Source organism: Haliotis cracherodii, unplaced genomic scaffold (assembly GCF_022045235.1).
Source record: "Haliotis cracherodii isolate W230 unplaced genomic scaffold, xgHalCrac1.p SCAF_6, whole genome shotgun sequence".
NCBI classification, from domain to species: domain Eukaryota; kingdom Metazoa; phylum Mollusca; class Gastropoda; order Lepetellida; family Haliotidae; genus Haliotis; species Haliotis cracherodii.
This window is the reverse complement of record NW_027266319.1, coordinates 21540204-21564725: the sequence shown is the minus strand read 5'-3', so window position 1 is coordinate 21564725 and position 24522 is coordinate 21540204. Positions and strand designations below refer to the sequence as shown.

General features: G+C 38.9%; 1 protein-coding gene across 1 annotated transcript; it reads right to left on the bottom strand.

Annotated features, from left to right (window-relative positions):
* Positions 1-5043: 5043 nt before the first annotated feature.
* Positions 5044-23504, bottom strand: LOC139445568 (toll-like receptor 3). The gene is made up of 2 exons (XM_071226726.1): positions 23485-23504; positions 5044-7925 (listed from the first exon to the last, which is right to left on the bottom strand). Exon 2 carries the CDS (start codon positions 7915-7917, stop codon positions 5761-5763), a length of 2157 nt encoding a protein of 718 aa, XP_071082827.1. The 5' UTR covers positions 7918-7925; positions 23485-23504; the 3' UTR covers positions 5044-5760.
* Between the last annotated feature and the right edge of the window lie 1018 nt (positions 23505-24522).

Below are 24522 nucleotides of genomic sequence, written 5' to 3'. Positions count from 1 at the left end.
CAGAAAACCCCGGTTGTAAGACAGTGGAGTAGAAAATAAACGGTAATAGACTAATCCAAATAGACTTAGTCCTCTGCATTAATGTGATCAAGTGAATATAGGCGTTTGAGGCATGGGTAAAATATTTAATATGTTGTTTTTTTTATCCTCTACACGTATAGTTCAAAATAATGAACCATTTGATCATGAAAACAACTTTAATGTGTATTTTCTCACATCAGCTCCTTGCGGGAATACCGAGTTTTGTCCATTTACATGTGTTTACTTAAATGTGCATGTATTGTTAGAGATATCTGAATTTGTCACAAACATAGCAGGTTTGCAGAGAGTTAAGTTTGTTATATTACATCGCAGAGAGGTACGCCCCAGGTAAACTTTCAACATCACCTCGACAGCAAAAACGAGATTGGCTGAATCTGCCAAAAGTGGCAGTTTTGACACATCCGCTTTCTTCACATTGAGTAAATAAATTAAATTTGTTTTGGAATAATTATTGTAACTTATGTTTATATTAAGTTTTATAAAAAATCCAAAGCAGCAAAGTTTGCACGATATGAATTAACATAAGAAGTGGAGAACAAAAGAAATCAACATCAAATTCATTTCCACATAAATTTTAATTAGTTAGGATAAATCTCGGAGCTAGTTCTGTTCTGGGCCCCGTTCCTCAAAGCGATCTTAGCACTATGATCGTAAGCCTATATTAAAGTATGGGACTTACGATCACCTTAGCGCTAGGATCGCTTTGAGGAACAGGGCCCAGGTTATTTATAATGTGCTAAGATAGAGCTTGATGATATACTCAATACCAAAGCAGGGATCGATTTAGCTGCATTTAACATGCACCAGTGCAACCTTTTATTGAAAAATGCAAGCTAACATGCACCAAAGTGAATGTTCCAAAAATGCATATTTGTGTTAGACTAACGCTTACTTGGCCACACAACATCAATCTTTGAACAAACTCAGTATCTCTTTGTTTTATATACCAAATTATATTACTTATCCCTGTGTTATGTCGGTTTTGAGATGTATGCTACAGTCATCGGAGATCTGTGATTTTACTTATTTCCATGTGGCACCTTTAGAATCAAGAAAGAGAATAAAGCACGTTTCAGTAAAAATATTTATGTAAACATTGTGAAAACACAAATGGTAACACTGCTGTCACTACAATGACTTCCTGAAGCACGTTATTGTTTTTAAGGAACAAGGGCTATCAAGTTGACATAATCATAGTGATATACATGATGCTATTGACATCGATATATCAACAGTGGTAAAGTAAATGTTTGTTTATAATTAAAAATTTCAAAATTTTCAAATAATTATTACTTTGTTGTAATACTTTTTTATGATGAAGTGGGTGAGGTGAAATGTGGTTTAACGTCGCGTCCAAGATTATTGCACTTATATAGCGACGTGTGTGTGGCTGTTTGGACTAGTCCGGACTAATGCCGATTTTATAGTGCTAGCCCACTGAAATACAATGCTGCAGTTTAACATGAATACCCCACTCAGACACAGTATACTGACTCCGAGCCGACCAGTCCTTGTTTTGTCTTGCACGCCAAGGCAGGATAACAACAGGTTCTATCTTTTAACGTATTTTAGTACGATGCAGGCGGGGATCGAACCCACGACCCTCAGCTCTCCGGGCGGACACTCTACCTCTAGACCACGGAGGAGGTCTTTATATTGAAATAAAAGAAGGAAAATACTAATGAAGCTTCAGCCAATTTTATAAACTCAACTCTGTACAATATTTACAAACTTCCGTCCCATCACACACATGGCATGTGCTGGTTGTTCATTGTAATGTGGGGGCGGTCGGGTGGCCTAGTGGTTAAAGCGTTCGCTCGTCACGCCGAAGACCCGGGTTCGATTCCCGACATGGGAACAATGTGTGAAACCCATTTCTGGTGTCCCCCGCCATGATATTGCTGGAATATTGCTAAAAGCGGCGTAAAACCATACTAACTCACTCACGCACTCATTGTAATGTAATACAAACAATAATTACAGATATTCAGCAATGTCAAACTAATATTTACCCTGTTACGGCAGCACTAGCTTGATAATTCTGTTTAATGTCCTATATATAATGTTAGTTTGTATTCTCCTGTAGGAGTATCACCCTACACCTCCTACCATGTCCAACCGTCCAACAGGCGATGTCAGAAAGCCACGTGTAATATTCATGAACATTATCTTAACGAGAAACACGTAATTTCCGCAAGGTAGGTGAGTTGGTAGACTGTTATACCTGGTAACCTTTCTGTTGTATTCTGCTGACTAAACACTCCTCTTCATAGCGTTAAAATGACCCACTGACAAACCAACACATACCATAGAAATGAGCCTGAATTGTAAGCATGTTAGACGTTTTCCACTTCCACGTTTCCAGAATATACAGACCGCCTCCGTGGTCTAGTGGTAGAGCGTCCGCCCGGAGAGCGGAAGGTCCGGGGTTCGATCCCCGACCACGTCATACCAAAAGACGTTATAAGATGGTACTTGTTGTTACCCTGTCTAACGCTCGGCATTAAAGGGCTATAACAAGGACTGGTCGGCTCGGAGTCAGTAAACTGTGTCTGGGTGGGGTTTTCATGTTAAACTGCGGCATGGTGGGCTAGCACTATAAATCGGCATCAGTCCAGACTAGTACAAGCAGCCACACAAACACACGTACATGCACGTCGCTTTATAAGTGCAATAATCTTGGAGGCGACGTTAAACCCCATTTCACCTCACCTCACCTCCAGAATATACGAGCACGTATGTGGTTCTGGTATACCAACGACCATATAAAATCAGGCTTAATCCTGGAGGAGCTTTCTCTTACAGGTTTCACCATCAACAACGATCTGTAAGAAAGTATATAAATCAGAGTATGTCATCAATACAGGGCACCGATGGTCTATGTATAAATGAAAGGTCTATGTTTGAATGATGAACAGAACTATCTGCGAAATTCTAGAGAACTAAACCCAGTCGCTATGTCAAAAACACATTGCGAGCAACACTAACATCGCCACAATCGGCTAGTTCTATGAATTTCTATGTTACGAATAGATAATTAGTGTGACAATTTGCTGCCATCTTGAAATTCGGCAGCCATCTTGGTATCTTGGGTCTATTTCTCTATACTGTTAGGATTGTTGATGAAAGCTTCCTGTTTGTATTATCACTTGCACAATTCATCAATTTGTCACTTGTATCTGTACCAATATAACAGCTCTTAGTTCCTATGTATGCAAATGAGCATTAATTAAGGACCACCCAGTTTTTCCGGATATGTTTTACATTATAAAGAGGCTGGTGTGATTCATGCTTGTAAAGGATTCAAAGAAGTAGCAAACTGAAATGCATCACTCTCACTGATGACGTTCGCGAGGCGCCTCACGCAGCTGGTCAGACGTATGATGTTCATCATTAAAATCCGAGCCATTCCTGGTGCTGTGCCTTCGTCAATTCGTTCAAGTTCTGAACTGGAGCGAGGGTCTCTAGCTCAGATCAGGCTTTGTCATTATATTCCGAAATTGGATTTTGTATCTGGTGGTGCTCAAGCAATGCTCATAGTTTATAAGAAATTTAGGATATACAATGCATAAGATTACAGTGACTGAGTTGGGTTTAACGCCCCTTTAAACAATATTCCAGTGATATCGCGGCGTGTCAGCTTAATGTGGGAGGAAAGCCCGAAGTGATGCAGGTCTCAGACGTTTACCACTTCGGTGAAACCCACGAGCACGGGTAAGGTGCTGACAAACCTAGAAACATAATCGGGCGAACCGGGATTCGAACCCACAATCATAGGTTTCTGGCGTGCCCAAGGGACGCAACTCTGCACAGCGATTCGCGGCGCCTTAAACTACTGGGCCACCCGTGCCCCCACACATGAAGGAGAAGCAAATCCTTGGGATACGATTTTGTTACATATTGTTATATATTTAGGATATTCGCAAAGGACGTGATCTGATGCGGGTCGCCTTTGGGCCCCTTGACATGTAAAGGCCACGGTAGGAAATATGCCCTTTTTGGCCAACTAGATAAAATCTAAACTTTGTCCATTTCAACAGCCGCATATTTTGGACCTTTGACAACATTGAATGCATAAGTTAGCGTTAATGTGTCAAATGGCTGATTTTAGCGGTTTTCAATAAGTGTTTCCAAATATTTGAACACGAACAAGTCTTTCACCAACAACAATAATATACACAGGAACATTACAAAATTATGGTAAAAAAACATTTTGGTTCCGTACTTGGAACAATATTCCAGTGATATCGCGGCGTGTCAGCTTAATGTGGGAGGAAAGCCCGAAGTGATGCAGATCTCAGACGTTTACCACTTCGGTGAAACCCACGAGCACGGGTATGGTGCTGACAAACCTAGAAACATAATCGGGGCGAACCGGGATTCGAACCCACAATCATAGGTTTCTGGCATGCCCAAGGGACGCAACTCTGCACAGCGAAACGCGGCGCCTTAGAAGACTGGGCCACCCGTGCCCCCGCATAAGATTACAACATATGTACATAAAACAAACGAATTAAAAATATGTATGATCTAACAGATGCACTGTCGAGATTCTGGTTACAGTATGGTTTCGACCGAATAGAGGCGTTACCTGCTTTAAGCTCCTCATCCTCTGTCTGCAAATATACTGAAAGCTCCGGCAGTATTGCAGCCATATCGCGATGAGAAGGAGGTAATCATTTTTAAACACCTGTCAACAAAGAATTGTTTGATAGGCATTACTTCGAAGTTGGCCGATGACAAAGTAGACACCATTTATGGATAACAACTTCTTAAATTGCTCTAAACGCCTTTACAGTAATTAAAGAAGTTGTTATCCATAAATTGTTCTACTCTGTCAACAAAAGAACAGCTAAACGGTAAGTAACATATCACATCTGAGTACCAAAAAAAAACAAATCATATTTGAATCACATTACTGTTTAATAGTATTAATAGAATAGGTTATAAACAAGTTATAGACCAGACGCAACCAAGCCTAGACCACCTTTCTGGGGATCATTGAACCCGTGAAGATCAGGGGTAGCATAGGTCTTCAGCAACACATACTTGCAGTAAAATGCGACTATGCTTGTCGTAGGAGGCGACTAACGGGATCGGATGGTCAGGCTCGCTGACTTGGTTGATGATGCATGTCATCGTATGCCAACTGCGTGGATCGATGCTCATGATGTCAATCACTGGATTGTCTGGTCCAGGCTCGATTATTTACAGACCGCCGTCATATAACTGGAAGACTATAAACAACAACAAACAAACAAATTAATACTGGGGATCATGGGTCATACAGTGACTCCTCTTCCTGTGTGAATTCCCCAGCAGCATATATGCCATTAGCTCAGTTACCAGTGGTTGTATGCAATGCTTGCCAAAAGTAATAATGAAACAACAATCAATACATTAAGAAACTATAGTTGATATTATGTACGTTGATTGACAGAGCAGGGTATAAATCAGAGTGCATAGACTAAAGTACAAGAAATCATGACAATAGCTTTCATTCGTTGGTGTTTCAGGCAGTTCAGTGTAGGTTCTGTATGTCTACAGCCTGATGTGGCCAGTTTCACAGATATGCCAGGTTTACACCGATTGAGCATGTATTTGCGCCGATTTTCATGCAAAAAGCGGAGACACTATTAATGGCCACGTGTGTAGATTCGAACCAGGTATTTAGCATACCAAGTGAAGGCTTTAACCACTAAGCCACCCCACTCCAGTTCACACCGAATTTGTTCTTGTCCTAGCCTTGTGTGTAGGCCTATGCAGCAACAGACGCAGTCGATTGAAGAATGCTTTCCTGGCATAGTCTTCCTCGCCCCACAGTAAGTAAGTTGTCGTCTGCAGCATTGCCCTCATAGCTTTGGTCACGTGACGAGTGTTGATTTCTTCTAGCATCACCACCACCAGGGGGCGGTTGCCATTCTCAAGTATATATCTTTGAATAAGTGCCAGTTCAAACTGGCACCAACCACTTTCGGCAAAACTATTTGATAGAATAATCACCAAACAGCGACTATTGTCAATGCAATCCACAATATTATCAACAATGAGTTTGCCTACCTCGAAATCACGGTCATGGATGCATAGTTTCAGTTGACCTTGACCTTCAAGAATAGGCATGAGTGTCTTAATAACCCACGGTCTGTCGTTCTGACCATAAGCGATGAATGCGTCATATTCATAGTGACCAGTGTCTACTTCGTGGCGGTTGTTGTATCTCATCATGTATATAAGATATCGCAAATGCCATCGAAGGTGATATAGAACTGAGCCGACCACAACAAACACCACCAACAACGTTGAACATGTCAACGTGATTATTTTCGAGTTAAGGTCGAGCATGCATATGTTTTTGGACAGTATAATGTGCGCGAGGTCAACACCATGAACGGAAGAAGGAGACATACATTTATAGTACTGGTGAAAATCGGTAACATTGAATACCTGAGGCTCTTTCTTCATCCAGTGGATAAACCACTTCAGTTCACACGTACACTGAAACGCGTTATCTGACAAATCCACCTTCTTGGCTCTTCTTCTGAATCCTGGAGGAAAAGACAGTTCAGAAACAAGAGATATCACATTCTGTCTCATATAGACTGTATGCAGATAAACCAGACTGTTCAGCGTCCCATCTGGCCAGGAACCGATCCTGTTGTTGTAGAGTACAAGTTCTTGAAGATTACGAAGGTATTTGGTAACTGCCCGTGGGATTTGAGTCAGTCGACAGCCCCCCATAATCAAGATCGTCAAATTTCCTAACGGTTTAAATAACTCATCAAACTGTGCTTCGCTTGTTTTATCGAAAATGTTGTCAGCCATGTTTAACAGTTCCATCGATGTACAACCTTCGAAAATGTTGAGATGACCCCTGTGCATTTCTGTGTATAATGCATTTTTTCGGAAAAATACCTTCTTAAGACTGGTGTTATTAAACGGAGCCTTTTCGATTTTCCGCAGAGCAAATGTTTCCGACAACGTGATTCTTACAATTGAGTGCAGACCGGCAAACATGTTCGTTTTCAAAGTCTGAAACAAATTTCCATTGAGATAAAATCTCCTCAGTTGGCTTAAACAGCTATAGTGTTCTGGAATTATAGTTCTCATAAAATTGAATTGCAGATTGAGTATTACAAGTTCAGGAAAGAAAGATAGGCTATTGTTCTTACAGAAATTGGGAACATCATACAAGTAATTATTGTCCAGTTTTAATCGTTTCATATTACTTGAAAAGTTCGCCCACATTGATAAATTGGTGAGTTTATTCCAGGCAAGATTAAGAAACTTCAAACCAGGAACAGTTTCAATCACTTTTGTATTGAATAATGTAAGATGATTGAAGGCAAGTGAAATATTGACTGCAGATAGGTTCTCGAATGATTCAAACATATTTTCTGGGATGGCCTCGATGCTCATGTGGCTCATGTTCAGATTCTGAAAGCTGATGCTTCTGATAGATCTAAATGAACTCCTCAGCTGTTGGAGATTGATGCTGTTATAGCTTAAATCTAAATGTTGCAGAAAGCGTAAAGTATTGAATGCGTCCCTGGATATGTTCTTAATACCATTATTGCGCAGTCTCAGAAACACTACCCGTAGCCTGGATATGTTTCGAAATGTTGCACTGTTTACAACTGTTAGATTGTTGTCTATGAAGAATATGTAAGTTGGCACGGTTGTTTTCAGCTTTGTTTCTTTTGGAAAGTAAGTTAGGCTTTGGTTGATACAGTCCATATATTGTGTTGGGGTGTCTCTGGTTGGGTACAGGCACTTGCAATGCTCCGCACAAGGAACGAGATTTGATTGAAGAGAAGCCAAGTGCAGCTTCACAGCACACACGATCACGAGCACACAGGTGAATGTATTCATTGTCATAGATTGACCTGAAAGTAACAGAAAACATAGATATAAAACGACCCGTGAAGATCCGGAGTAGAATAGGTCTTCAGTAACCCATGCTTGCCGTAAAAGGCGACTATGCTTGTCGTAAGAGGCGACTAACGGGATCGGGAGGTCAGGCTCGCTGACTTGGTTGATGCATGTCATCGTATCCCATTTGTGTGGATGATGTCATGTAAATCACTGGATTGTCTTGTCCAGACTCCATTATTTACAGACCGCCGTCATATAGCTGGACTATTGCGGCGTTAAACAACAAACAAACAAACAAGCAAAGATATAAACATGCTAATAAAACTGTTCGTGCCAAACTCATTCACCCCACTTCAGTCAAGGGAGAACTAGCGTATAATTGGTCAACCTAGGCGGATGAAAAGAGGTGGGGGTGGACTGGGGGATATGGGACATTTTGGACACCTCCCTTTTATAAATGCTGGATCCGCCCTTCGTCAATATGCCAATTTAATCCCTTTACTCTAGTTTGAGTGAGTGAGTGAGTAAGTGAGTGAGTTCAGCGCCGCTTTTAAAAGTATTTCAGTTCTATCAGACGTGTCAGCTTAGTGATGGATGAACGGCCAAGGTGCTGCGAATCTCAAACGTTTACTACGTTTGACGGAGCAGGACATTTGCGGTGACAGGCCAAGAATTGTAATCAGCACGAAGACTGAATCCTGGGATCAGATGTTTGATAAGAGACGCGACTCGTGGTGCCGTATATCACTAGGTCATCTGTGCTGGCGTCAAACAGAAATAAATAATGAACTACGGTGAATTCTCGGATTGCTTGTCACGAGTTCATGAATGGTGCCAATCTTTAGAATTTGACCATTGGCATGTAGAGAAGTTCAATGGATTCGGGGTATCAAGATCATGGCGAGGTGAAATCGAGTTTAACGTCGCGTGCAATATTGTTGTACTTATGATATTGCGAGGGGCGTGGTATGTGCGTGCGTGAGTGCAAAGTACGTGCGTGCGTGCATGGTGTGTGTGTGTGTGCGTGTTGCTGCTTGACCCTCTCGCGTGTAAACATGGATACCCCACTCAGACACTGACTCCGAGCCGTCCATGTTTTATAATGATGAGCGCCAGGTAAGGAAACAAGAAGTACCATCTTTTTACGTATTTGTATGACGCGTATCACCGACCTTCCGCTCTCCGGGCAGACGCTCTATCCACTAGACCACGCAGACGACATCACGATCATGATAAAAACGGCTTTATTATAAAATCCGGATTCGTGTTCCGTAAGTTGACTGTGTAAAGCCGATAGAAACTACAGAAAGGACAAATGCTTCCGTATAGCCGATTTCGATTGTTTGTCTTGTTATTAGCGTTAACAACAACATATATTAGATAACAGTAGATAAACTGTGCTACCTCTTAGCTTTTACCTGGTGTTGTTAATGTCAATTTGCTTATCATAACATATGCAAGTAACTCTCTTGCCTCTAGCTTCGTCGCTAAAGGGCAGAAAATAATGCAGATGCGACGATAAATTTGAACTCAATAACTCACTCTAGCTTGATAACGGTCCCTATATGTAATAAACAAGAAGTCGCTGTATGCAATGAACAGGAAATCGTTATATGTAATAAACAAGAAGCCGCTATATGCAATAAACAAGAAGCCGCAATATGCAATGAACAAGAAGTCACTATATGCAATAAACAAGAAGCCGCTATACGCAATAAACAAGAAGTCGCTATATTCAACAAACAAAAAGCCGCTATATGCAATAAACAAGAAGCCGCAATACGCAATAAACAAGAAGCTGCTATATGCAATAAACAAGAAGTCACTATATGCAATAAACAAGAAGTCACTATATTCAACAAACAAGAAGTCGCTATATTCAACAAACAAGAAGCCGCTATATGCAATAAACAAGAAGCCGCAATACGCAATAAACAAGAAGCCGCAATACGCAATAAACAAGAAGCCGCTATATGCAAAAACAAGAAGTCACTATATGCAATAAACAAGAAGCCGCTATATGCAATAAACAAGGAGTCACTATATGCAATAAACAAGAAGCCGCAATACGCAATAAACAAGAAGCCGCTATATGCAATAAACAAAAAGTCACTATATGCAATAAACAAGAAGCCGCTATACTCAAAAAACAAGAAGCCGCAATACGCAATACACAAGAAGCCGCTATATGCAATAAATAAGAAGCCGCAATACGCAATAAACAAGAAGCCGCTATATGCAAAAAACAAGAAGTCACTTTATGCAATAAACAAGAAGCCGCAATACGCAATAAACAAGAAGCCGCTATATGCAAAAAACAAGAAGTCACTATATGCAATAAACAAGAAGCCGCTATATGGAAAAAAAAGAAGTCACCATATGCAATAAACAAGAAGCCGCAATACGCAATAAACAAGAAGCCGCTATATGCAAAAAAACAAGAAGCCGCAATACGCAATAAACAAGAAGCCGCTATGTGAAAAAAACAAGAAGTCACTATATGCAATAAACAAGAAGCCGCTATATGCAATACACAAGAAGCCGCTATGTGCAATAAACAAGAAGCTGCTATATGCAATAAACAAGAAGCTGCAATACGCAATAAACAAGAAGCCGCTATATGCAAAAAACAAGAAGTCACTTTATGCAATAAACAAGAAGCCGCTATATGCAATAAACAAGAAGCCGCAATACGCAATAAACAAGAAGCCGCTATATGCAAAAAACAAGAAGTCACTTTATGCAATAAACAAGAAGCCGCTATATGCAATAAACAAGAAGCCGCAATACGCAATAAACAAGAAGCCGCTATATGCAAAAACAAGAAGTCACTATATGCAATAAACAAGAAGTCACTATATGCAATAAACAAGAAGCCGCTATACGCAATAAATAAGACGTCGTTATATGCAATACACAAGAAGCCGCTATGTGCAATAAACAAGAAGCCGCAATACGCAATAAACAAAAAGCTGCTATATGCAAAAAACAAGAAGACACTATATGCAATAAACAAGAAGCCTCTATATGCAATAAACAAGATGCCACTATGTGCAATAAACAAGAAGCCGCAATACGCAATAAACAAGAAGCCGCTATATGCAAAAAACAAGAAGCCGCAATACGCAATACACAAGAAGCCGCTATATGCAAAAAACAAGAAGCCGCAATACGCAAAAAACAAGAAGCCGCTATATGCAAAAACAAGAAGTCACTTTATGCAATAAACAAGAAGCCGCTATATGCAATAAACAAGAAGCCGCAATACGCAATAAACAAGAAGCTGCTATATGCAATAAACAAGAAGTCACTATATGCAATAAACAAGAAGCCGCTATATGCAATAAACAAGAAGCCGCAATACGCAATAAACAAGAAGCTGCTATATGCAATAAACAAGAAGTCACTATATGCAATAAACAAGAAGCCGCTATACGCAATAAACAAGAAGCCGCAATACGCAATAAACAAGAAGTCACTATATGCAATAAACAAGAAGCTGCTATATGCAATAAACAAGAAGCCGCAATACGCAATAAACAAGAAGCTGCTATGTGCAATAAACAAGAAGACACTATATGCAATAAACAAGAAGCCGCTATATGCAATAAACAAGAAGTCACTATATGCAATAAACAGGAAGCCGCTATACGCAATAAATAAGACGTCGCTATATGCAATAAACAAGAAGCCGCTATATGCAATAAACAAGAAGCCGCAATACGCAATAAACAAGAAGCCGCTATATGCAAAAAACAAGAAGTCACTTTATGCAATAAACAAGAAGCTGCTATATGCAATAAACAAGAAGCCGCAATACGCAATAAACAAGAAGCCGCTATATGCAAAAACAAGAAGTCACTATATGCAATAAACAAGAAGTCACTATATGCAATAAACAAGAAGCCGCTATACGCAATAAATAAGACGTCGTTATATGCAATACACAAGAAGCCGCTATGTGCAATAAACAAGAAGCCGCAATACGCAATAAACAAAAAGCTGCTATATGCAAAAAACAAGAAGACACTATATGCAATAAACAAGAAGCCTCTATATGCAATAAACAAGATGCCACTATGTGCAATAAACAAGAAGCCGCAATACGCAATAAACAAGAAGCCGCTATATGCAAAAAACAAGAAGCCGCAATACGCAATACACAAGAAGCCGCTATATGCAAAAAACAAGAAGCCGCAATACGCAAAAAACAAGAAGCCGCTATATGCAAAAACAAGAAGTCACTTTATGCAATAAACAAGAAGCCGCTATATGCAATAAACAAGAAGCCGCAATACGCAATAAACAAGAAGCCGCTATGTGAAAAAAACAAGAAGTCACTATATGCAATAAACAAGAAGCCGCTATATGCAATACACAAGAAGCCGCTATGTGCAATAAACAAGAAGCTGCTATATGCAATAAACAAGAAGCTGCAATACGCAATAAACAAGAAGCCGCTATATGCAAAAAACAAGAAGTCACTTTATGCAATAAACAAGAAGCCGCTATATGCAATAAACAAGAAGCCGCAATACGCAATAAACAAGAAGCCGCTATATGCAAAAAACAAGAAGTCACTTTATGCAATAAACAAGAAGCCGCTATATGCAATAAACAAGAAGCCGCAATACGCAATAAACAAGAAGCCGCTATATGCAAAAACAAGAAGTCACTATATGCAATAAACAAGAAGTCACTATATGCAATAAACAAGAAGCCGCTATACGCAATAAATAAGACGTCGTTATATGCAATACACAAGAAGCCGCTATGTGCAATAAACAAGAAGCCGCAATACGCAATAAACAAAAAGCTGCTATATGCAAAAAACAAGAAGACACTATATGCAATAAACAAGAAGCCTCTATATGCAATAAACAAGATGCCACTATGTGCAATAAACAAGAAGCCGCAATACGCAATAAACAAGAAGCCGCTATATGCAAAAAACAAGAAGCCGCAATACGCAATACACAAGAAGCCGCTATATGCAAAAAACAAGAAGCCGCAATACGCAAAAAACAAGAAGCCGCTATATGCAAAAACAAGAAGTCACTTTATGCAATAAACAAGAAGCCGCTATATGCAATAAACAAGAAGCCGCAATACGCAATAAACAAGAAGCTGCTATATGCAATAAACAAGAAGTCACTATATGCAATAAACAAGAAGCCGCTATATGCAATAAACAAGAAGCCGCAATACGCAATAAACAAGAAGCTGCTATATGCAATAAACAAGAAGTCACTATATGCAATAAACAAGAAGCCGCTATACGCAATAAACAAGAAGCCGCAATACGCAATAAACAAGAAGTCACTATATGCAATAAACAAGAAGCTGCTATATGCAATAAACAAGAAGCCGCAATACGCAATAAACAAGAAGCTGCTATGTGCAATAAACAAGAAGACACTATATGCAATAAACAAGAAGCCGCTATATGCAATAAACAAGAAGTCACTATATGCAATAAACAGGAAGCCGCTATACGCAATAAATAAGACGTCGCTATATGCAATAAACAAGAAGCCGCTATATGCAATAAACAAGAAGCCGCAATACGCAATAAACAAGAAGCCGCTATATGCAAAAAACAAGAAGTCACTTTATGCAATAAACAAGAAGCTGCTATATGCAATAAACAAGAAGCCGCAATACGCAATAAACAAGAAGCCGCTATATGCAAAAACAAGAAGTCACTATATGCAATAAACAAGAAGTCACTATATGCAATAAACAAGAAGCCGCTATACGCAATAAATAAGACGTCGTTATATGCAATACACAAGAAGCCGCTATGTGCAATAAACAAGAAGCCGCAATACGCAATAAACAAAAAGCTGCTATATGCAAAAAACAAGAAGACACTATATGCAATAAACAAGAAGCCTCTATATGCAATAAACAAGATGCCACTATGTGCAATAAACAAGAAGCCGCAATACGCAATAAACAAGAAGCCGCTATATGCAAAAAACAAGAAGCCGCAATACGCAATACACAAGAAGCCGCTATATGCAAAAAACAAGAAGCCGCAATACGCAAAAAACAAGAAGCCGCTATATGCAAAAACAAGAAGTCACTTTATGCAATAAACAAGAAGCCGCTATATGCAATAAACAAGAAGCCGCAATACGCAATAAACAAGAAGCTGCTATATGCAATAAACAAGAAGCTGCAATACGCAATAAACAAGAAGCCGCTATATGCAAAAAACAAGAAGTCACTTTATGCAATAAACAAGAAGCCGCTATATGCAATACACAAGAAGCCGCTATGTGCAATAAACAAGAAGCTGCTATATGCAATAAACAAGAAGCTGCAATACGCAATAAACAAGAAGCCGCTATATGCAAAAAACAAGAAGTCACTTTATGCAATAAACAAGAAGCCGCTATATGCAATAAACAAGAAGCCGCAATACGCAATAAACAAGAAGCCGCTATATGCAAAAAACAAGAAGTCACTTTATGCAATAAACAAGAAGCCGCTATATGCAATAAACAAGAAGCCGCAATACGCAATAAACAAGAAGCTGCTATATGCAATAAACAAGAAGTCACTATATGCAATAAACAAGAAGCCGCTATACGCAATAAACAAGAAGCCGCAATACGCAATAAACAAGAAGTCACTATATGCAATAAACAAGAAGCTGCTATATGCAATAAACAAGAAGCCGCAATACGCAATAAACAAGAAGCTGCTATGTGCAATAAACAAGAAGACACTATATGCAATAAACAAGAAGCCGCTATATGCAATAAACAAGAAGTCACTATATGCAATAAACAGGAAGCCGCTATACGCAATAAATAAGACGTCGCTATATGCAATAAACAAGAAGCCGCTATATGCAATAAACAAGAAGCCGCAATACGCAATAAACAAGAAGCCGCTATATGCAAAAAACAAGAAGTCACTTTATGCAATAAACAAGAAGCTGCTATATGCAATAAACAAGAAGTCACTATATGCAATAAACAAGAAGCCGCTATATGCAATAAACAAGAAGCCGCAATACGCAATAAACAAGAAGCTGCTATATGCAATAAACAAGAAGTCACTATATGCAATAAACAAGAAGCCGCTAAACGCAATAAACAAGAAGCCGCAATACGCAATAAACAAGAAGTCACTATATGCAATAAACAAGAAGCTGCTATATGCAATAAACAAGAAGCCGCAATACGCAATAAACAAGAAGCTGCTATGTGCAATAAACAAGAAGACACTATATGCAATAAACAAGAAGCCGCTATATGCAATAAACAAGAAGTCACTATATGCAATAAACAGGAAGCCGCTATACGCAATAAATAAGACGTCGCTATATGCAATAAACAAGAAGCCGCTATATGCAATAAACAAGAAGCCGCAATACGCAATAAACAAGAAGCCGCTATATGCAAAAAACAAGAAGTCACTTTATGCAATAAACAAGAAGCTGCTATATGCAATAAACAAGAAGCCGCAATACGCAATAAACAAGAAGCCGCTATATGCAAAAACAAGAAGTCACTATATGCAATAAACAAGAAGTCACTATATGCAATAAACAAGAAGCCGCTATACGCAATAAATAAGACGTCGTTATATGCAATACACAAGAAGCCGCTATGTGCAATAAACAAGAAGCCGCAATACGCAATAAACAAAAAGCTGCTATATGCAAAAAACAAGAAGACACTATATGCAATAAACAAGAAGCCTCTATATGCAATAAACAAGATGCCACTATGTGCAATAAACAAGAAGCCGCAATACGCAATAAACAAGAAGCCGCTATATGCAAAAAACAAGAAGCCGCAATACGCAATACACAAGAAGCCGCTATATGCAAAAAACAAGAAGCCGCAATACGCAAAAAACAAGAAGCCGCTATATGCAAAAACAAGAAGTCACTTTATGCAATAAACAAGAAGCCGCTATATGCAATAAACAAGAAGCCGCAATACGCAATAAACAAGAAGCCGCTATGTGAAAAAAACAAGAAGTCACTATATGCAATAAACAAGAAGCCGCTATATGCAATACACAAGAAGCCGCTATGTGCAATAAACAAGAAGCTGCTATATGCAATAAACAAGAAGCTGCAATACGCAATAAACAAGAAGCCGCTATATGCAAAAAACAAGAAGTCACTTTATGCAATAAACAAGAAGCCGCTATATGCAATAAACAAGAAGCCGCAATACGCAATAAACAAGAAGCCGCTATATGCAAAAAACAAGAAGTCACTTTATGCAATAAACAAGAAGCCGCTATATGCAATAAACAAGAAGCCGCAATACGCAATAAACAAGAAGCCGCTATATGCAAAAACAAGAAGTCACTATATGCAATAAACAAGAAGTCACTATATGCAATAAACAAGAAGCCGCTATACGCAATAAATAAGACGTCGTTATATGCAATACACAAGAAGCCGCTATGTGCAATAAACAAGAAGCCGCAATACGCAATAAACAAAAAGCTGCTATATGCAAAAAACAAGAAGACACTATATGCAATAAACAAGAAGCCTCTATATGCAATAAACAAGATGCCACTATGTGCAATAAACAAGAAGCCGCAATACGCAATAAACAAGAAGCCGCTATATGCAAAAAACAAGAAGCCGCAATACGCAATACACAAGAAGCCGCTATATGCAAAAAACAAGAAGCCGCAATACGCAAAAAACAAGAAGCCGCTATATGCAAAAACAAGAAGTCACTTTATGCAATAAACAAGAAGCCGCTATATGCAATAAACAAGAAGCCGCAATACGCAATAAACAAGAAGCCGCTATGTGAAAAAAACAAGAAGTCACTATATGCAATAAACAAGAAGCCGCTATATGCAATACACAAGAAGCCGCTATGTGCAATAAACAAGAAGCTGCTATATGCAATAAACAAGAAGCTGCAATACGCAATAAACAAGAAGCCGCTATATGCAAAAAACAAGAAGTCACTTTATGCAATAAACAAGAAGCCGCTATATGCAATAAACAAGAAGCCGCAATACGCAATAAACAAGAAGCCGCTATATGCAAAAAACAAGAAGTCACTTTATGCAATAAACAAGAAGCCGCTATATGCAATAAACAAGAAGCCGCAATACGCAATAAACAAGAAGCTGCTATATGCAATAAACAAGAAGTCACTATATGCAATAAACAAGAAGCCGCTATACGCAATAAACAAGAAGCCGCAATACGCAATAAACAAGAAGTCACTATATGCAATAAACAAGAAGCTGCTATATGCAATAAACAAGAAGCCGCAATACGCAATAAACAAGAAGCTGCTATGTGCAATAAACAAGAAGACACTATATGCAATAAACAAGAAGCCGCTATATGCAATAAACAAGAAGTCACTATATGCAATAAACAAGAAGCCGCTATACGCAATAAATAAGACGTCGCTATATGCAATAAACAAGAAGCCGCTATATGCAATAAACAAGAAGCCGCAATACGCAATAAACAAGAAGCCGCTATATGCAAAAAACAAGAAGTCACTTTATGCAATAAACAAGAAGCCGCTATATGCAATAAACAAGAAGCCGCAATACGCAATAAACAAGAAGCCGCTATATGCAAAAACAAGAAGTCACTATATGCAATAAACAAGAAGTCACTATATGCAATAAACAAGAAGCCGCTATACGCAATAAATAAGACGTCGTTATATGCAATACACAAGAAGCCGCTATGTGCAATAAACAAGAAGCCGCAATACGCAATAAACAAAAAGCTGCTATATGCAAAAAACAAGAAGACACTATATGCAATAAACAAGAAGCCTCTATATGCAATAAACAAGATGCCACTATGTGCAATAAACAAGAAGCCGCAATACGCAATAAACAAGAAGCCGCTATATGCAAAAAACAAGAAGCCGCAATACGCAATACACAAGAAGCCGCTATATGCAAAAAACAAGAAGCCGCAATACGCAAAAAACAAGAAGCCGCTATATGCAAAAACAAGAAGTCACTTTATGCAATAAACAAGAAGCCGCTATATGCAATAAACAAGAAGCCGCAATACGCAATAAACAAGAAGCTGCTATATGCAATAAACAAGAAGTCACTATATGCAATAAACAAGAAGCCGCTATATGCAATAAACAAGAAGCCGCAATACGCAATAAACAAGAAGCTGCTATATGCAATAAACAAGAAGTCACTATATGCAATAAACAAGAAGCCGCTATATGCAATAAACAAGAAGCCGCAATACGCAATAAACAAGAAGTCACTATATGCAATAAACAAGAAGCTGCTATATGCAATAAACAAGAAGCCGCAATACGCAATAAACAAGAAGCTGCTATGTGCAATAAACAAGAAGACACTATATGCAATAAACAAGAAGCCGCTATATGCAATAAACAAGAAGTCACTATATGCAATAAACAAGAAGCCGCTATACGCAATAAATAAGACGTCGCTATATGCAATAAACAAGAAGCCGCTATATGCAATAAACAAGAAGCTGCAATACGCAATAAACAAGAAGCCGCTATATGCAAAAACAAGAAGTCACTATATGCAATAAACAAGAAGTCACTATATGCAATAAACAAGAAGCCGCTATATGCAATAAATAAGACGTCGTTATATGCAATACACAAGAAGCCGCTATGTGCAATAAACAAAAAGCTGCTATATGCAATAAATAAGACGTCGCTATATGCAATAAACAAGAAGCCGCTATATGCAATAAACAAGAAGCCGCAATACGCAATACACAAGAAGCCGCTATACGCAATAAACAAGAAGTCACTATATGCAATAAACAAGAAGCCGCTATACGCAATAAATAAGACGTCGCTATATGCAATAAACAAGAAGCCGCTATATGCAATAAACAAGAAGCCGCAATACGCAATACACAAGAAGCCGCTATACGCAATAAACAAGAAGCCGCTATATGCAATAAACAAGAAGCCGCTATATGCAATAAACAAGAAGCCGCTATATGCAATAAACAAGAAGTCACTATATGCAATAAACAAGAAGCCGCAATACGCAATACACAAGAAGCCGCTATGTGCAATAAACAAGAAGCCGCTATATGCAATAAACAAGAAGCCGCAATACGCAATAAACAAGAAGCTGCTATATGCAAAAAACAAGAAGCCGCTATATGCAATACACAAGAAGCCTCTATATGCAATAAACAAGAAGCCGCTATGTGCAATAAACAAGAAGCCGCTATACGCAAAAAACAAGAAGCCGCAATACGCAATAAACAAGAAGCCGCTATATGCAAAAACAAGAAGTCACTTTATGCAATAAACAAGAAGCCGCTATATGCAATAAACAAGAAGCCGCAATACGCAATAAACAAGAAGCCGCTATATGCAAAAACAAGAAGTCACTATATGCAATAAACAAGAAGCCGCTATATGCAATAAACAAGAAGTCACTATATGCAATAAACAAAAAGCCGCTATACGCAATAAATAAGACGTCGTTATATGCAATAAACAAGAAGTCACTATATGCAATAAACAAGAAGCTGCAATACGCAATAAACAAGAAGCTGCTATATGCAAAAAACAAGAAGACACTATATGCAACACACAAGAAACCTCTATATGCAATAAACAAGAAGCCGCTATGTGCAATAAACAAGAAGCCGCTATACGCAATAAACAAGAAGCTGCAATACGCAATAAACAAGAAGCCGCTATATGCAAAAACAAGAAGTCACTTTATGCAATAAACAAGAAGCCGCTATATGCAATAAACAAGAAGCCGCAATACGCAATAAACAAGAAGCTGCTATATGCAATAAACAAGAAGTCACTATATGCAATAAACAAGAAGCCGCTATATGCAATAAACAAGAAGCCGCAATACGCAATAAACAAAAAGCCGCTATATGCAAAAAACAAGAAGTCACTTTATGCAATAAACAAGAAGCCGCAATACGCAATAAACAAGAAGCTGCTATATGCAAAAACAAGAAGTCACTATATGCAATAAACAAGAAGCCGCTATATGCAATAAACAGGAAGTCACTATATGCAATAAACAAGAAGCCGCTATACGCAATAAATAAGACGTCGTTATATGCAATAAACAAGAAGCCGCTATATGCAATAAACAAGAAGCCGTAATATGCAATACACAAGAAGCCGCTATATGCAAAAAACAAGAAGTCACTATACGCAATAAACAAGAAGCCGCTATATGCAATAAACAAGAAGCCGCTATACGCAATAAACAAGAAGCCGCTATGTGCAAAAAAAAGAGAAGTCACTATATGCAATACTCAAGAAGCCGCTATATGCAATAAACAAGAAGCCGCTATATGCAATAAACAAGAAGCCGCAATGCGCAATAAACAAGAAGTCGCTATATGCAATAAACAAGAAGTTGTTAACCATGACGTTGTACGTCGTTTTCTTATCGGAGCAGATATACCGGTTCATATGAGTCGATTGTGAGATTCCGACTATATCATGAGCATGTGTTTATGAATCACTATCACACAGTGATCTTACCAGGAGTTCGCGAAAAGGTGAGCGTATCCCTCATCACATGTGGCACCCGTCACAAACACATGCAGAGGAAAGTCAATAATGAACACGTGAACATATCAGTGTTAAGTCAAAATAGGGAATTCCATCGAGCATCAATTTTGTCACTGATGCGTCAAATTTGGAAATGTCTACCACAAAACCTTTTGAAAGGTATCAATATTTTAACCTTGATCGAGTCGCATGATGGTTTTTTTTAAATACCAGTATTCATAGAAAGAGCATACTCGATTGTACCCCTGTTGTGAAATGTAGACACCAAAGGCTTGAACTGCTTGAATATTGCTCACAGGGAACGTAAACTATAGGAAACTTTAAGTCATCCCTATTTTCATACAGTCTTGTAGAGAGTCTTTTGTCACTCTGAATCTTCATGAAGGGATCTAAGTGAGTGAGTGTGTATGGTTTTACGCCGTTTTAGCAATATTCAAGCAATATCACGGCGGGGGACACCAGAAATGGGTTTCACACATTGTACCCATGTCGGGAGTCGAACCCGGGTCTTCGGCGTGACGAGCGAACGCTTTAACCACTAGGCTACCCGACCGCCCCGAAGGGATCTAAGTATGAAACAGACGAGGCGTTCTCGCTGGTCGCCTTTCGACCTGAAGGTATTGTTTAGGTATTTAAGACTTGATAATTTGACCCTCATTGAAACAAAAATTGGAAACAGAAATAGAACCCGTAAAGAAACAGATCAACAGAGAACACAATTGGTGCCCATGCATCTTCCCGAGGCAAGGGAGTTAACTGACTTTAAAAGTCCAGTTTCTACTTTTATAGTCAGTTAACTCCCTTGCCTCGGAAAGATGGTGCCCATGGGGAAACTTCTTACTTGCCTGGATGTCTTATCCTCAGTTTGCACATTGAGGCATAAATTCATTACCGCGTTCCATCGCAATTATCTTCTGGTTCTCACTAAAGTACCGCGCTCCTTCGCAATAATCTTCCAATTTTCTCGCTAAATTACCGCGTTCCTTCGCAATAATCTTCCGATTCCCTCATCATAGTACCGTGTTTCATTGCAATAATCTTCCCATTTCCTTGTTAAAGTAACGCGGTCCTTCGCAATAATCTTCCCCTCCCTCGATATAGTACCACGTTCCTTCACAGTAATCTCCCCGTCCCTCGCTATAGTACCACGTTCCTTCGCAATAATTATCTGATTTCCTTGCTATATTACCGCGCATCATCACAATAATCGTCCGGTCCGCATTCCTTCGCAATTATCTTCCCGACCCTCGCTATATTACCGCATTCCATCGCAATAATCTTCTCGTTCCCTCACTATAGTACCGTGTTCCTTCGCAATAATCTTCTGATTCCCTGGCTATTGCACCGCGTTTCTTCGCGATAATCATCCCGTCCCCTGCTATAGTACGGCTTCTTTCTCAGTAATCTTCCAATTTCCTGGCTTCTGTACCACGTTCCATCGCAATGATCTCCCGGTTCGCTCGCTAGAGTACCGCGTTCCTTCGCAGTAATCTTCAGATTCCCTCGTTATAGTACCGCATTCCTTCGCAATAATCCTCCTGTCCCTATTTTCAGTAGCGCGTTCCTTCGCAATAATCTTCCTGTTCCTATTTTCAGTAGCGCGTTCCTTCGCAGTAATCCTCCGGTCCCTAGTTATAGTAACGCGTTCCTTCGCAATAATGTTCCCGTCTCTCGCTATGGTATCGCATTCCTTCAAAATTATCTGGCAACGATGGCAAGGTGAGCTAACAATGTTATGAAACAAACTATAAAATTCCCGTGGATGGTACATTTATGAATTGTGACATTGTGTTTGTTTAACTATCGACACATTTTATATGACAATGTTGCTTGGTATCCTATAGATAGTAGTTCATACACAGACGTTTGCTTGACTATCGTTACATTTCATATGATAATGCTGCTTGATATCCTATAGATAGTAGTAGATACACAGACGTTTGTTTGACATCGACACAGTTTATATGACAATGCTGCTTGATATTCTACAGATAGTAGTGCATACACAGACGTTTGTTTGACATCGACACAGTTCATATGACAATGCTGCTTGATATTCTATAGATAGTAATAGATACACAGACGTTTGTTGACTATCGACACAGTTCATATGACAATGCTGCTTGATATTCTATAGATAGTAATAGATACACAGACGTTTGTTGACTATCGACACAGTTCATATGACAATGCTGCTTGATATTCTATAGATAGTAATAGATACACAGACGCTTGTTGACTATCGACACATTTTATATGACAATGCTGCTTGATATCCTATAGATAGTAGTAGATACACAGACGTTTGTTGACTATTGACACATTTCAATACGACAATGCTGCTTGATATTCTATAGATAGTAGTAGATACACAGACGTTTGTTGACTATCGACACATTTCATATGACAATGCTGCTTGATATCCTATAGATAGTAGTAGATACACAGACGTTTGTTGACTATCGACACAGTTCATATGACAATGCTGCTTGATATTCTATAGATAGTAGTAGATACACAGACGTTTGTTTCACTATCGACACAGTTTATATGACAATGCTGCTTGATATTCTATAGATAGTAATAGATACACAGACGTTTGTTGACTATCGACACAGTTCATATGACAATGCTGCTTGATATTATATAGATAGTAGTAGATACACAGACGTTTGTTTCACTATCGACACATTTCATATGACAATGCTGCTTGATATTCTATAGATAGTAGTAGATACACAGACGTTTGTTTCACTATCGACACATTTCATATGACAATGCTGCTTGATATTCTATAGATAGTAGTAGATACACAGACGTTTGTTGACTATCGACACAGTTTATATGACAATGCTGCTTGATATTTTATAGATAGTAGTAGATACACAGACGTTTGTTTCACAATCGACACATTTCAATACGACAATATACAGAGAAAACGTTTGTTAGTCACCTAAATAGAACGCTCTCGTTACCATTAGATATATTATTATGCATATCTATATAATGGCAACAAAAAACTTACAGTATACTGCAGAGCGCCGAGTGAATCGCCAAGTGGTTATCACTTTCCTTCTAATGCGGAAATATAACAATAGCGAGTGTGGGGTGTGTGGGGGTTGGGGGTTGGGGGTTGGGGGGGGGGGGGGGAGATGTGTGTGTGTGTGTGTGTGTGTGTGTGGGGGGGGGGGGGGTTAGTATGTGATCTTGCATCTGTGAAGTAATTGGATCAGGGCAAGGGGCGTCGGCACATACAGCCAGCCTTATTTCTCCATGAATGCTATCATCACAGATAGGAGAGGAGATAAAAGTTTACAGAGTAATAATGGAAAGTAACCAGACAGTAATGTCTACAAAACGACACGGATACCCTCATAGCATAACGGGACCAGGGGGACCAAATACAAGTCAGTGAGAATATACAAAAGAAATAACAGTAGTCTCTACAGAAATAACGTCCTCACTGCATACATTACTCACTGATTCATAATTGACAGTCATGAAGGGCAAAGGTTGAAGTTAAGAACAATACACACAAAATTGTATTGTATTGTATTGTATTGTATTGTATTGCACTTTTTTAATCGGCTTTATTCACAAAGGCTTGTTGGTCAGCACCCCATATTGCAATATTGTATTGTACTGATTGTAATGGGTTGCATAGTTATTGGTGTGGTGCATGCCACATATTTACTGAACATTATGAAGCATGAACTACATAATGAAGCATGAAGAAATGGCTACGCAATGAGTAACAAATAAATTTTCAATAATTTTCAGCAAGTTTTCAGCGTGTTTAAGTCAGATATCAAGTATGTGTGCACATTTAGAGACAGTTTTGCATCAGTTTACATGCGTAAAATGTCGCCATCATATGGGTGAAAACGATATTTCCATATGTGTTCATCACCTCTGGTTAAAAGCGGCGTTAAACCCAACTCACTCACTCACTCATCACCTCTGTACACTGCTCATGTTTCTCTCATCACTTCTGTACACAGCTCATGTTAATCTCATCACTTCTGTACACAGCTCATGTTACTCTCATCACTTCTGTACACAG

Excerpts from the sequence above, each read along its gene's own strand:
- LOC139445568 (XM_071226726.1), bottom strand. The coding sequence starts at position 7,917 with ATGACAATGAATACATTCACCTGTGTGCTCGTGATCGTGTGTGCTGTG.